This window comes from Bubalus bubalis, chromosome 8 (assembly GCF_019923935.1).
Source record: "Bubalus bubalis isolate 160015118507 breed Murrah chromosome 8, NDDB_SH_1, whole genome shotgun sequence".
In the NCBI taxonomy this organism is placed as follows: Eukaryota; Metazoa; Chordata; class Mammalia; order Artiodactyla; family Bovidae; genus Bubalus; species Bubalus bubalis.
In genome coordinates, this window is record NC_059164.1 from 29,899,733 (window position 1) to 29,915,002 (window position 15,270).

Consider the following 15,270-nt stretch of genomic DNA (forward strand, 5'->3'; position numbering starts at 1 on the left):
GCAGAGCTGGAACTTCATTGCTGGTAGGAATGCAAAATGACACAGCACGTTTGAAAAACATTTTGGAATTTTCTTATAAAAGTTAAACATACACTTAACCATATCCACTCCCAAGTATTCATCCTGGCTTTGAATATACATGACATTTATTTATAATCACCTAAACTGTATACAATCTTAATATCCTTCAGCTGGTAAAGGAATGAAATGTTGTGGTATATCCATATGTTGGAGTACTACTCCACAGAGTAGAGGAATGAATTATTAATACACAAAACCACATGGACGAAATTTAGATGCATTATGCTAAGTGAAAGCATCCAGCTTCAAAAAGGCTACCAATTGAATGATTCCATTTACATGATGTAATAGAAAAATCAAAACTGTACAAATGGAGAACAGATCAGTGTTTCCTAATGTGTGATGGAGGAGAGTTTGTGAAAAAGCATCAAGAAGAAATTTTAAGTGAAAGCAGTTCTTCTATATTGGAATTTTGGTGATAGCTACGTGACTTAATGTGTTTATCAAAACTCATAGAACTATGTAGAACTGTATGCAAATTGAAACATTTTCAAAAGCATGAGACAATACTTAATCTTTGAGAAATTGCAGTCTAAAAATTGAGGGAGATTTTCTAGTTAATTTTTATTTTAACAGTCCCAAGGAATTTCTTGCTCAGCTTCACACATATGCCTCATGCAATGTGTCTAGATCCAAAGGGACTCCTGAAAACAATTTTGTGCAATTCCACCATTTTATAAATAAAGACTAAATGTAAGTCTTAAGAGGTTAATTGACTTCTTTATCAAGGCTTGAAACTTAGTTCCTTGAGCCAAGTTGAGTTATGTAGTGATGAGTTAGAATGAGCCATGGAAGCGATAAATTCAGACAGGCAGTTACAGTCAGTAGTAGTTAACATATCTTATCTCCTTCAGTGTGCTGGGTTTCTGAATGCTTTTTAAAATACAGTTTCTCATTTCATCCTTTGAACAGTGACATAAAATAGATATTTCTGCTCTTCCCAGTTAAAAATGAAGAAACTGAAAATTGGAGAGAGAAGTTGCCAGGAATTACATGATTGGTCGGTGGAGCAGAGTCAGAATTTTTATCTTGAACTAGAAGCTAAGTTATACAAGAAGATATGATGTCAGGATATACAAGCAGTTCAGTGTTTGGGAACCATGATGTTTGTGACAATAGATTTTAAAAAGTACGCAGAGATCAATAGGATGTTACATATATTTGATTTTTTTTTTCCTGCAACTATAGGAAATGAGGAACCATTGGAAGTTTTCAGCTAATAATCAGATGGTCACTTTTTCATTTTCAACCATTTGATATTTGTATGGAGGACAGATTTCTAGGGAATAATTTTGAGACCAGTTAGCAAAGACAGTAGGAACTTTTGGTAAGATCCTAATAAAACAGAATTTGTAAGGTGTACTTGGGACCAGTTTAAGAGATGTCTGTGTAATAAAATTAACTAGTTGGTGACTGATTAAATGTGAGAAAAGAGATGAAAGGTATCAGTGATGACCACTGCAGTTGAAATGGAGAATTTAGGAAAAGGATTGGTATAGTGTGGAACGTCTGTCTCCCTTCCCTTCTGTTGATTTTGCTTCTTGTGGTTCGTAGCTCTTTTGGTAGATACTTACATGTTTCTAAGTGTTACAGCTTCTTGGTGGAGTGATACTTTTATTATTATAAAGTACCCTTCCTTACTCTAGTAGTAATTTTTATCTTACCGGTCTAGTATTAGTATAGCTATTCTAACTCTCTGTTTGCACAGTATATCTGTTTTCCATCCTCTTAGCCTCCTCATGTCTTTGAATTTAAAGATAGCTCCTCTTAGATAGCATAAAGGTGTGTCATTTTTTAAAATCCATCCTGTCAATTTTCTGCCTTTTGGAGACTTTAATTCATATTTAATGCAATTACTGATAAAGACTTCTGCCATTTTAGTATTTGTTTTCTATTTGTCTTCATGTCTTCCTTTTTGTTGCTGAGTTTCTCCATTGTTGACATTTTGTGTTAAATACTGCTCATGTGTTATTTTAATTACTTTGTAATTTTTTTTGATATATGTAAGTATAGGTATGTATATATGTATGTGTATATATTAATATATATGTGTAGTTTTCTTAGTGGCTCCTGCTTTGGATATTATAGTTCACATCTTTTAACAGCCTAATTTGGATTAATACCAACTTTATTTCAGTAACATGCAAAAACTTTCTCCTACATAGTTCTGCCTCCACTTACGCTGTTATTTTCACTAATTACATCTTTGTATATGGTGTACCCCTCAACACAGATTTATAAGTATTATGCAGTCTTGTTTGAAACTAGATGGGGGGAAATGAGTAAACAATGCATTTATACTGTCTTTTGTATTTGTCTGTATAGTTACTTCACCTGGCATTCTTTATTTTTTCATATGTATTCTGTTTATCATTTAGTATCTTTTCATTACAGCCTGAAGGACCCCCCCGCCTTTAACATTTCTTACAGGTGTGACAGATTCCTTCAGTTTTTTATCAATCTGGAAGCATCTTAGTTTCTCCCTAGTTTTGAAAGATATTTTTGCTGTATATAAAATTCTTGGTTGATAGGTTTTTTTCTTTCACCTCATTGAATATATCATCCCATTGCTTTCAGACCTCCATGATCTCTGATGAAAAACAAATCAGCTGATTTTCTTTATAATGATCCTTTGTAGATCATATGGAGAAGGCAATGGCAAGCCACTCCAGTACACTTGCCTAGAAAATCCCATGGATGGAGGAGCCTGGTAGGCTGCAGTCCAGGGGGTTGCTAAGAGTCGGACACGACTGAGTGACTTCACTTTCACTTTTCACTTTCACACAATGGAGAAGGCAATGGCAACCCACTCCAGTGTTCTTGCCTGGAAAATCCCAGGGATGGCAGAGCCTGGTGGGCTGCCGTTTATGGGGTCACACAGAGTCGGACACGACTGAAGCGACTTAGCAGCAGCAGTAGATCATAAGTCACTTCTCTCTCGCTGCTTTCTAGATTCTTTTTTTTTTTTTTTTTAACTTCAAACAGTTCGATTATTATGTGTCTCAGTGTGAATTTCTTTTCATTTAACTTACTTAAAGTTAGTTGTGGTTCTTCCATGTGTATATTAATGTTTTTCATCAAAATTGGGGAATTTTCAGACCATTTAATCTCTCCCTCTTTTCTGAGAGGCTTTGTGTGTATGTTGGGGCACCCTCAGCTCTCAGCCAGACAATGCTCGTTCTCTTCGTTCTCTTGCGGAGCCTCAAAGGATAGGTAGGCCTTATAAGTGAGAGTTTGGTTCATCTCAACCCTTCTCCTGAGTATGTTCACAGCCCTAAGCATGTATGTGGCTTCTACATTCCAAGGAGTATGTCAGAACTTTATAGAGCCCCTATGGCTATCTCATACCTCTGAGCTTTTTAAGTTTTTTGTTTATCTGTTTATTATTTGGCCCAAGTATTAGTCATTGTTTCAGGTATCCATGAAGTTAAAATACTTGTCTTTAATTGTTTTAGATAAACACATGCTCTTCTCTATTCCTGGAGGAAGACTTTTTGCATTGGAGCACTTCCAAGGGATGTTCACTGCAACATTGTTTTAAGTCCTTCAAAGAAGCAATGATGATTCTTTGGGAAAGAAGTTTTGAAAGGGCTTTCACTCTGTTCTGCTCCCTCTGGTGGCTACCAGGCTGCTGGGAAATGTAAATGGAACTAGCAAGTTAAAACGCCACAAAACTTGCTGTTCTTATCAAGATTTAGCCATTTTCCTTATAAAACACTCCCTGAGTTACAGGAACCCTTGATTAATTTACTGAGTCTAAATGAGTTGATTTGATTGTTTATTTTTCCCCCAGTTTTCTGAGTCTTTTCACAGAGGAGTTAAGTTTTGGTCACTGTCTTTACTAATATTGTCTCTTTCATATTTTGGGGAGGAATTCCCCTTTTATTTCTGTGAATTATAAGGATAGGAAAGTTAATGAGTTCTTTTTGTGACATCTTGAATGATGCTTTCTATGGCACATCTTGGAGATCAAATTCCTATTTTAGGACTCTGTATCTTGATGTAGCCATCAATTTATAGATGATAGTTAAAACCATTAGAGTAGATAAGATTGCCTTTTTAAAAAGTATTAATAAGAAAATGACCAAAAGGGCTTCTCTGTTTGAGCTGATAATTGCTGAAGGAGGAAATGAAAAAATTCTCATGATGTAGATTGATGTCTACAAATTTTATGGTCTCAAACCTCAGCCAGTCTCTCAGAACAGCCTATCAATCTTACTTTTTTTCAGCTTTCACATTGCCTTAGTAATTATCTAAACCTTCTCAAGTCTTTTTTTTTTAGCACGTTATTTAACAGTTTTATTTTAAAAATAAAGTCATTACATTCAGCATCAATAATAATGATAACAGCCATGTGACACATAGGTTTCTTAATATTTTCACTCTCATACTTTAGCACCCTCAAGTCTTCTTATTTCTTGTTACTCCCACTTAACTTTCCTTTATCTGTATTCTACTTTAAGAAAACTTAAGCCACATAACTTCTTTCAAATTATCATTTCTCCCTCTTTTAATTTACTTTATCCCCAGGTAATGATAGGGGAGAATTAAGTGTACTCATGAAGAGGTGTCCAGGAGGGACTGATGGGACCATCCCAATAGGCATTGGAGGGATCCAGGGACTACAGGTTTCTCAGTTTGAATAATTAGGTTTTTAAGAACAAATCAAAATATAATTTATGTAAATTGAGTTATATATAAAAGTCTGGCAAGAAATTGTATAGATGCTGCAAATGGATGTTTGATTGAAGTTATCCGTTGAGCAAAGGGTGTGTTTTTTGCTTGACTATAACAAATGCCATACATTTAAAAATGTCCCTGTAGTGGGTTGAATTGTGTCTCCCAGAAAGAGAGACAGTTCCTACTCCATAGAATTTGTGAATGTGACCTTATTGGGAGATAGTTCTTTGCAGATGAGATGCATTAAGAGGAATTTGTAACTATGCCTGGTGCCTAGCATTTATGATCTAGTGGACGTTAAATCCAATGATGGCAGATGTATAGAACAGTCTTTTGGACTCTGTGGGAGAGGGAGAGGGTGGGATGATTTGGGAGAATGGCATGGAAACATGTATAATATCATATATGAAACAAATCACCAGTCCAGGTTCAATGCGTGATACTGGATGCTTGGGGCTGGTGCGCTGAGACGACCCAGAGGGATGGTACGGGGAGGAAGGTGGGAGGGGGGGTTCAGCATGAGGAACACGTGTGTACCCGTGGTGGATTCATGTTGATGTATGGCAAAACCAATACAATATTGTAAAGTAAAAAATAAATAAATAAATAAATCCAATGACAGACATCCGTATAATAAAGAGATGATACACAGAGGGCAAGGCCATGTGAAGGCAGAGGGAAACATTGGAGAGCTGCACCTACAAGCCAACCAATGCCAAGGATTGCCAGAAGTCACCTGCAGCTAGGAAGAGGCAAGGAAGGATTCTTCTCTAGAGCCTTTGATGGAAGAATTGTGCTGCTGACATCTTGATTTTTGGCATCTAGTTCCATAACTGTGAGAGAGTGAATATCTGTTGTCTTTAAGCCACAGTTTGTGGTTTTTTGTTTTTGTTTTGTTTTCTATAGTAGCCCTTGGAAACTAATAAAATCTCTTAGGTCACTCTGGAAATTATTTTAATTGGTAAATATGCAGATATGTTATCAAATGACAGGCTTTGAAAAATATTCATAAAATGTGTTTTTTACATTGTATTAGCTTATGTTTAAGGATAACATGAAAATGAAATTATAGGTAGGACTCTGACAGCTAGATAATTGACTCTTGATGGATTGATTACCTCAAATAAATAAAAATTTAAAGATGTTTTATTCCATTCATCCCTTCAAATCTGTGATTCCATTTGAAAATCTCAGCTAATTTTTTTCTGAGAGAAACGCTGTTATATCATGTTAGGAAATATCATGTTAGGAAATAATCTGCATAATTTCTAAGTTTGCATCTTCTACTTATATCCTTTTTATATGTGTAAATATAGTACATATAAATACTACATTTGAATAATCGTGTCATACAGCGTGGTATTTTATTAATAATCTAGATAAAATATGCAGTTTTTTAATATTTAGTTTATTAAACCAAACTTGTTTTGGTTACATCCTTTAGATTTTCTTAGAGAAAAAAAAATTGAAATTTCTTCTTGACATGCTTTTGAAACTTGAAGATATTTTACAGATCTTGATCCATATTATAGATCACCTGTAATTTACTTTTTGAATTATGCTTTACCTTTTTCAAGATATCTTTATTAGTTTGCTACTGCTCCCAAGACAAGTTAGCACAAATTTAGCAGCTTAAAACACACTTTTTTATATAGCTATTTAAGTCCGAAGTCTTAGTAGGCTCAGCCTGAGTCCTCTGCTTAACATCTTACAAGTTGAAATCAGGGTGTTGACTGGGTCATGGTCCCACCTGAAGTCTCTGGGGAAGCATCTGCTTCCAGATGCATTGACACGGACAATCAAATTCAGTGTTCGCTGTTGTAGGCTGTTGGTCCTTGTTTCCTTGCTGTCTGTCAGTGGGAGCTAATGTTTGCTCCTGGAGGTGACCCACATTCCTTCTCATACTTTCCATGTGGAAACCACCCCCACTCCCAACCAGCAGCAACAGGTCAAGTTCTTCTCACACTTCTAATTTCTCCTGCTGCATTTTTCTGACTCCAGCTGAAGAAAGCTGTCTGCTTTTAAGAACTCATGTGATTAGATTGGGCCCACCCAGATAATTAAGAACAGTCTCTCTATATTAACCTTTTTAAACTTAGTCACATCCTATTTGCCATGTGATAAAATGTATACACAATTCCAGGGATTGGGACACAGGCATCTTTGTAGGGGATTCAAGAGGGAGAGGACATATGTATACCTATGACTGATTCATGTTGAGGTTTGACAGAAAACAACAAAATTCTGTAAAGCAATTATCCTACAATTAAAAAAATAAAAGAAAAGTACACACAATTCCAGGGGTTGGGACACAGGCATCTTTTAGTGAGTTGGGGCATTTTGCCCACTGTAAGTATTAATAACTAATATCAACAGTTTTGATAGCTAGTTGCATTAAGTATAAAAAGTGTTAACCCTACTAAAATAATTATTGAAATAATTCTAAATATAAATACAAAAAAAGATACTGTAGGATATATAGTTAGTATAGGAACTCTCTGCCTCCTTACAGTTTATATTTTATAAAGTATAATGATAATGTTTGCCAAAGAGGTAGGAAATTGTCTTCTTACACCACAGAAGACACACTTCTCCGTGGAAAAAGGTTAATGAACTGAAATGTCATTCCCCTAATGATAGTTTAATTGTACAACACAATTTACTTATTTTGCGATTCTAGCCAACTTTTATTGCTTGAAATTAATTGGATAGCCACACCACTTGGGAGTAGACTAGAAAGTCCACACAAAAGCCATGTCCCCATCATTTCTCATTTATCTTAGAGTTTGGTACTGAGTAGCTGGGGACGTGAATTCCTTTCTCTTTTCGTACCAATAGTTTCATGTGGTTAACAAATGACTCGCTCAAGATAATGGATGCTTCTTAAAGTCAGAGACTCTGACTTGTTCATTTTTGTATCACCAATACCTGTCATACTGCAGTTCTTCCAAATACTGTGTTGGAGCAACACAAATATTAGGTAGGTACAAACATATTTGTGGTTTCAGACCATGAATTTTAAATCATTATAACTAGGCTCAAACACATCTTTTTTATACAAAATTGGAACCATTACAGTCAACACATTATTGCCAATGAGAAGTAAGTTTGTTTATTCCTGTAGCATAAAAATCCATGCTTCAGGATTTGGCAAAAAGTATTGTGCCTCCTGTTGGTTGTGGAAGCATTATCCCTGCAAAAAGTTGTTGAGATGCTTGAAGAAATATCAGTTGGTGAGCGTTCAGGTGAAAATGGCAGATAAGGCAAAACTTTGTAGCCGAGTTTGCTCAAGTTCTGAAGCATTGTTTGTGCAACGTGCAGTCAGGCATTGTCTTGGAGAAGAATTGGGCCCATTCTGTTGACCAGTTCTGGCTGCAGGCATTGCAGTGTTCAGTGCATCTGACAGATTTGCTGAGCATATTTCTCAGATGTAATGGTTTTGCCAGGATTCAGAAAGCTGTAGTGGGTCAGACTAACAGCAGACCACAAAATAGTGACCATGGCCTTTTTTTGGTGCAGATTTGGCTTTGGGAGGTACTTTTGGAGCATCTCAGTCCAGCTTAGTGGACTAAGACAAAAAAAAAAAAAAATCCATTTTTTGTTGCATGTCACAATCATATCAAGAAATGGTTCCTTGTTGTTGTGTAAAATAAGAAAAGTAAAGTGAAAGTTATACAGTCCATGGAATTCTCCAGGGCAGAATACTTGAGTGGGTAGCTGTTCCCTTCTCCAGGGGGTCTTCCCAACCCAGGGATGGAGCCCAGGTCTCCCCCATTGCAAGCAGATTCTTTACCAGCTGAGCCACCAGGGAAGCCCAACAATACTGGAGTGGGTAGCCTACCCTTCCTTCTCCAGGGGATCTTCTTCACCCAGGAATCAAGCCAGGGTCACCTGCATTGCAGGCACTTCAGAGTGACAATTTTTTTCATTTCCTGTTAGCTCATGAAGCACCCACTCATCGAGCTTTTTCCTTTTTCCTTTCCAGTTTGTTTCAAACGTCAACTTTGAGTCCTTCGGCAACTTCTCATGTAGTTGTAAGAGCTTGATGATTACTCTTAATTGGTCGTTGTCGATTTCCGATGGCGGCCACTGCACCCCTCCTCTTCAGGGCTCCCTTCTGCTTTACAAAACTTGCAACCACCAGTGCACTGTGTGTTCATTAGCAGTTCCTGGGCCAGACACGTTGTTAATGTTATGCGTTGTCTCGGATGCTTTACTACCCCTTTAAACTAGAATAAGAAAATCGCTCAAATTTGCTTTTTGTCAAACATCATTTGTCTAGTCTGAAATATAAACAGTAAGTAATAAGACATTAGCAAAAAGAAAACAAGAAATGCACATTAAAATGATGTATAATGTCACTACGTTTATTTAAGAATGTATTCTAGTATCAAATGGCAGCGTTCAACAGTGCAAAACCGCAATTACTTTTGCACCAATCTAATACTTACTGAAAAATAACTGAGTTTGTGAATAAATACCACAGCTAACAAATGTTTATTAAACAGCCAGTGTGTACAAGTTGGTCACCCATTGATTCAGTGTTTACTGAATAAAGCTCATGCCTTCAAGCCATCACTACATGATACATCTTTCTGATTATTCTTGGTTATCATTGCTATAAAAGAACAGAGATCTCTACTACAGGTGATTTAATACATAATACCTGAATTAGAAATCAGGTGTCTTGAATTCTGCTCTTTTATCAATTAATTGGATGACTAATTGGGGGATTCCCAAGCAAATTAATTTCTGAGGCTCAACTTACCTATAAAATGAAAATGTAAAATAAGATCCTTTAGATTTCTTCCAGCTTTTAAATTTGTACACTTTGAATTTTTCTTTTGAAATAAAATGGGAGGCCTGAAAGATAAAGGAGTTCAAGATTGATCCTAAACATAAACCCTCATTTAATTGTTTTTTTTTTGTCCTTGCCTCAGTGTTAACATTCATAAAATGCAAGTCATTTTGCCTTAAAACTTAACTGGCTTTATTTATACCTTAAGGATTTTATCCATTCATTTAATTTTTCTATGAAAAGAGAAAGGAAATTTCAGTGAATCACATGCAATTCTTTTTTAAATAAAAGCAAACAGATAAAGAAGAGGGGATAATATCTGACACTTGAACCTATAGATTTTTCTATTGGTCAGTCAAAAGGAGGGCCAGGTAAAAGAAGAAGCCAAATTGAATTTTCTTAATTTTCTTAAGTTCTGTTATCAGGAAAATAGTGCTTCTTTCCTCTAATTAATAATTTTAAGGAGAGAAATAAAGCTAGTAGTTTATCCATTATAAATGTGATGATATGTCAATTAACTAAATTTTTATGTGCCCCTGCCTATTATACATAAAAACAAAATCGTTTTTTTCTAAAATAAAGAAGTAGTTACTTCCAATAGAGCTATCTTATAAATTAAAGAGAGAATATTTAAGGATCACTCTGTCTACCAGAACCTAACAGTCTTAATTCTGCAAGATCTAAAAACTGTATTAAATTTGAAATATAGTGTTTGCCCCACTCTCATTTTTTACCGTGTAAAGAAACTCAGTACACTGTAAAATTATTAACTGATTTTATTTGAAGTAGTTTCAAGGTATTTCCTGCCTCTAGTCATTATGTCCAAAACTTTGACAGTAGTTTTTACGGAAGAGTGGATATGAGCTTTGATATTATGCAGAGTTGTAACTGGAGGAGACTTTTGAGATCATGTGTCAGGACCCTTCTTATTTTGTAGATAGGGAAGCTGAGGAAACAGTTTTATTTTCAGTTTTTAGCAGAATCAGGACTTTAACACAGTTCTTTTATTCCCAGTCACGTGGTCTTTCTCCTATACTGCACTGTGTCTTTCTTGGCATTTTGAAATAGAAACAAAGTATTTTGCAACTGTTGAAAGAGAAGAGAAATTATTTTAAATGATAATTTCATTTAGATAAAGTGAATTGCTGTTTATTTACTATTTTTCTGTTTAGGTGAAAAGAGATTTGAATGTCCGGAATGTTCTAAAAGATTTATGCGGAGTGATCATCTCTCCAAACATGTCAAAACGCACCAGAATAAAAAAGGTGGTGGGACAGCTCTTGCCATTGTTACCTCCGGAGAACTGGACTCATCTGTTACAGAGGTGCTTGGCTCCCCAAGAATTGTCACAGTTGCAGCCATTTCTCAAGATTCAAACCCAGCAACTCCCAATGTTTCAACCAACATGGAAGAATTCTGAAGTTATTTATAATAGAGACCTCTAGTGCTGCACTTAAGTTTACACACCTTTGAAAATCTGGAAATGGGCTGGTCAAGTGGATTACAGAGTAGGAAATCATGTTTTCATTCTTGGCTTCTTTAAGTATTCCAAGATTTTGGGTCAGCACATGAAGTGTTGAATTTTTAAAAATATAAAAGCAAACTGATATACTGGAAACAGATAGAAAAGTATTTCCTCCATATTATGTACGTTGTAGTTATTTGGAGATATATCACATAATCTTTAAACTGAATCTTCCCCTCTTTTAACATCATGTGTTAACATGTTTAAAAAGACAGACCTCAGTAGTTTGCAGACTGGACCTTAATTGGACTTGTTTTCTTTGAAAGTACTTTGTTATAAATTCAGTCAGTAATATTTATGTGGATTTTTTCCCCCATTATCAGAGAAAACAGATAGTTAACTGATGATAGAGATAATGCTTTATTTCCTTAGCTTGATTTTTGGAAAATCAATTGAAAATAGTTTTGGCCGTCTTTTCTAAATATTAGAAATTCTTCAACAGTTAAATTAGGTAAGTTCCAAAAACAGAATCTGAGAGGCATCTCAGATCTTTATTACCACTACATTGTAGTAGTGTGTATGCAGACAATCAGTGAAATCCAATTACTTTCTCCGTTTGGAGACGCAGGAGGAACTTAGAGCTAAACCTTAGGTTAAATTTTAGATTGAAACCGTAGGAAAATACTGGGGGGAAAATGGTTAAAACAAAACTCATAATAGCTTCAGAAAAATAAAACGAGGCAACTTAACAGGTATGGTTTTGAAGTTAGGATTGATTATATTCCTAACACTAGGTTGAACCACAAAGTTCATTTTAAATGTTTATATTGGAAATATTTGCATAGAGTTTAAATCGTCCTGTAGTTTCATAGTCTGTAAATATGAGTTATGTTGACAATGTGCAAAATTCTTTATGCTTTGACTTGGTAGCCAAAGAAAGAATTATCACACTTTTTTTAAGGCCAGCAGAAAATTATCTTTTAACTACATTATAATTTCTGTTTTCCTCTTTGCTAAAAATTAGCCAATCCCATTTTATTTCTAGCACTGTTTTAGAGGCTGATTAAGGATTTATAACACAGTAATGCTTTATGTTATACCAGTAACTGAATTTTCCTTAAGAAGACATCCTAACAAATGTATAACAGATGTGATGCTATGAAACAAAAAGTATTTTTTAAAAATATCAGTCAGTTATAAGTGATTAAAGAAATAAATGTATTTCATTGTTTGTACAAGGATCTTAATAGGAAAGATGGCCAAAAGTTTCCTATAAAAAAATTTGGAGTATGCCAGTAGCTTAAATATTAGTAAGATATTTCATATTTAAAAATATATTTACAGTGAATTATAATGCAGTTGGAATTCACCATTTGAAAACTGAAGTTTTTAACTACTTGGTTAATTAACACCATTAGTTTGGGGACTGTTTGAGTATAGGTGTATGTTATTTTCTTGTACATTCTCTATTATTTCAGGAAAAGTACTACTCATGCGAATTCTCTTCCGAAATTGTGATGTTTCTTGTATTTTTGATGAAGGAGAAATACTGTAATGATCACTGTTTACACTATGTACACTTTAGGCCAGCCCTTTGTAGCGTTATATAAAACTGAAGGTCTTTTGTGCTTTCAGTTTGTATAAAAAAGCTTTGAGATTAAAGGAAAAAAAATTTTTACACTGTGGTTATAAATTTCAAGTTTCTTAAAGCTTTTGTAGACTTGTAACAAAGTCTTTAAATTTTAGTTGGATTTTGTAAATTGTTTTGTATATTTTATTTAATGTACTCTTAACAACTGATGTATCTGGCTTTAAAACATCAGAATCAGTTTGTTGTTTTGTTTGGTACAGAGGAGCATTTGGTAGTGTTAATTTTAATTTTATTATATAGGAGCTGAAACATCAAATATATATTTTATCTATCATTATGCTACACAATCAGTGCTATAAATTTTTTTATGCAAAGAAACTTTCCTAATGTTTGAATCATGTTTCCTCAGAGTGACACTTTTTGTTGTTGTTAATACTGAGTGTGAGCTCTCTGCACCATTATTCTATGAACTATTTTTAATGCATACCTATGTATGCGCCTCAGAAATGGAAGTTATTTTTTAATCAACAATGAGGCCTATTATAAATTTAACAAACTGAATCTGGATAGCTTTATAGCATATAAAGTATATTAATTTGTGTTAGCAGGTGCACATTTCACCACAGAAATTAGAAATATTTTGACAGTCTGTTCTGCAAACCATTCTGAATCCACTCTTCTGTCTTATAAGAATCGTAAATTTCAATGTCCTTTATTTGACTCAGTGGGATATAGCTGTTATAAGTAATAGGGCACAGATGTGCAGTAGAGTCTTGTTTAATGACATTTCACTGTTCATTCCCTTTGCCACTGTTATAAAACTTTTCTTTATTGTAATTATCAGTGCAAAGCTATGTATTTATCATGGTAGAACTCCAGTGTTAGAATAGTTTTTTCTTACAGTATACTTTCTTTGGTTAGGTTTGTGTATGTGTTGCTGATTACATTAGAACTTGATGTTAAGTCATTATTTATCACACTCTCATGAGAGCAGTAATAAAAGTGTGTAATCTAGGAGAAAAAGTTAATTTGTCAAACTTAGATAAGCATGATGTTTAGGTCCTATTTTTCAATTTTATAACTGTTTTATTGCAACAATATTTGTATTTAAGTCTTCATTTTAATGCCTTGTGGTGTTTTTTTATGCATGTCACTAAGTTGTCATCCCACATAAATTGATGTGCAGCATAGGGTATTAAATCTACATAATGATTTTAAAACAGAAATAGTTGATGGTAAAATGTAAATGTTTTGCAAAAATTCCTTATAAAAAGTTTTGTAGTAACATTTCACTTGTAAATTTTTTTTTTTTTTTTTGTAAAAAAAAAAAAGAAAGAAAAAAAAAAAAAGATGAATCCAGAAAAGAACTTGTTTCCCATATCCTAGAATTTAGACAATTATTCTGCCAGCAAAGCCTCTGGGGCTGTAATTGACATTTTTACAGTGCTGATTTGTATAAAATTTGTTTTTTGTGGATTTGAAAATAAAATCATGTACAAGTTGTTGCCTGCAATAACAATTGCAAGTAACCTATTAAAAATTCCCTTGAGTTTAACATGTTTCTTCATTTAATTATGTATACTATAAAGCAGCAATAAATTGTTTGAACTATCAACCTTCTTATAACGATGAACACTGGAAAGTAATGTTCTCACTAGAAAATGTATTGGCAGCTCTTCATAATTCCTAGTATTAAGATATGGTCACCATTTCTCTGAAGATATCACCAAAGAACACCAATTCAAATTTCATGTTAATTTGTAGCCATTGCTCTAGACATTTATGGAAATTAAAATTTGATTTAGGGACATTTTTTACTTAGATATTTTTAAGCAGTAAATGTTAGGAAATTGTAGGAAGAGCTGAAAATGAAAACATAGTTAAAATATTATTTAAGCTTACAGAAGCAGTAAGAAGCAATGCATGCCATGTAGATGCCACAGTCTAAAAGCAAAAGCTATTTGCTTTTCCTCTTGGGAGACTTCTGCAAATCTCATACAGAACCTTAACTGACATAATAAATGTACTGCTATAACAACTTTAGTAACCAGATTTCCAAACCCAGGCTATATTACATATCATCATGTGAGGAGCAGAGGATTTTAGGCAGCAGGTAAGTAGTAATACTTTGGTCCACAGGATGCCAAAAATTCTTTTTACATCTGTATTAATCGGGGCCTACATTGTGTTTGGATAGATGCCTTCTATAGTAAAACTGTATGGTAAAGACATGGCTAGTGTAATAATATATGTTCATTAACAGTTCCTGAATCAAAAAACAGGTTTTTTTTACTCTGCCAAATGACCAGTAAAGAGGTCTTACTAAATTTTTCAAAATATTTGTATCAAACTAGAAATGTATTTCAATTATTTGAAAAATTCACATTTGGAAGCATCAGGATGATATTGTATAAAAGGGATAACACAAGTAGTAAACTTCTTATGAGGTAGTACTAGTTTGATTCTGGACTTCTAGAAGCTTCAGTCTCAACCAGGATCCAGGAACCTAGACTGAATCAAAGAAAACACCAAAAAAGTGAGGCTTTTTACCTTATCCTACATAAAACTGTTGATATAATAAGTTAGGAAAGTTGAAGCAGTTCTAAGTGTAACACTGTATAATATGGTATAGTTTATAATGCTATTCATGATAAC

General features: G+C 34.3%; 1 protein-coding gene across 2 annotated transcripts in view; it reads left to right on the forward strand.

The window, feature by feature from the left end:
• Nucleotides 1–14,170, forward strand: part of SP4 (Sp4 transcription factor) — an 82,507-nt gene extending 68,337 nt beyond the window's left edge. For both annotated transcript variants that reach the window (XM_006042546.4, XM_006042547.4), the window contains exon 6: nucleotides 10,732–14,170. In XM_006042546.4, coding sequence (XP_006042608.1) covers nucleotides 10,732–10,979 — 248 coding nt within the window. In that variant the 3' untranslated portion in view covers nucleotides 10,980–14,170. The remainder of the gene's footprint in view (nucleotides 1–10,731) is intronic.
• Nucleotides 14,171–15,270: the final 1,100 nt, after the last annotated feature.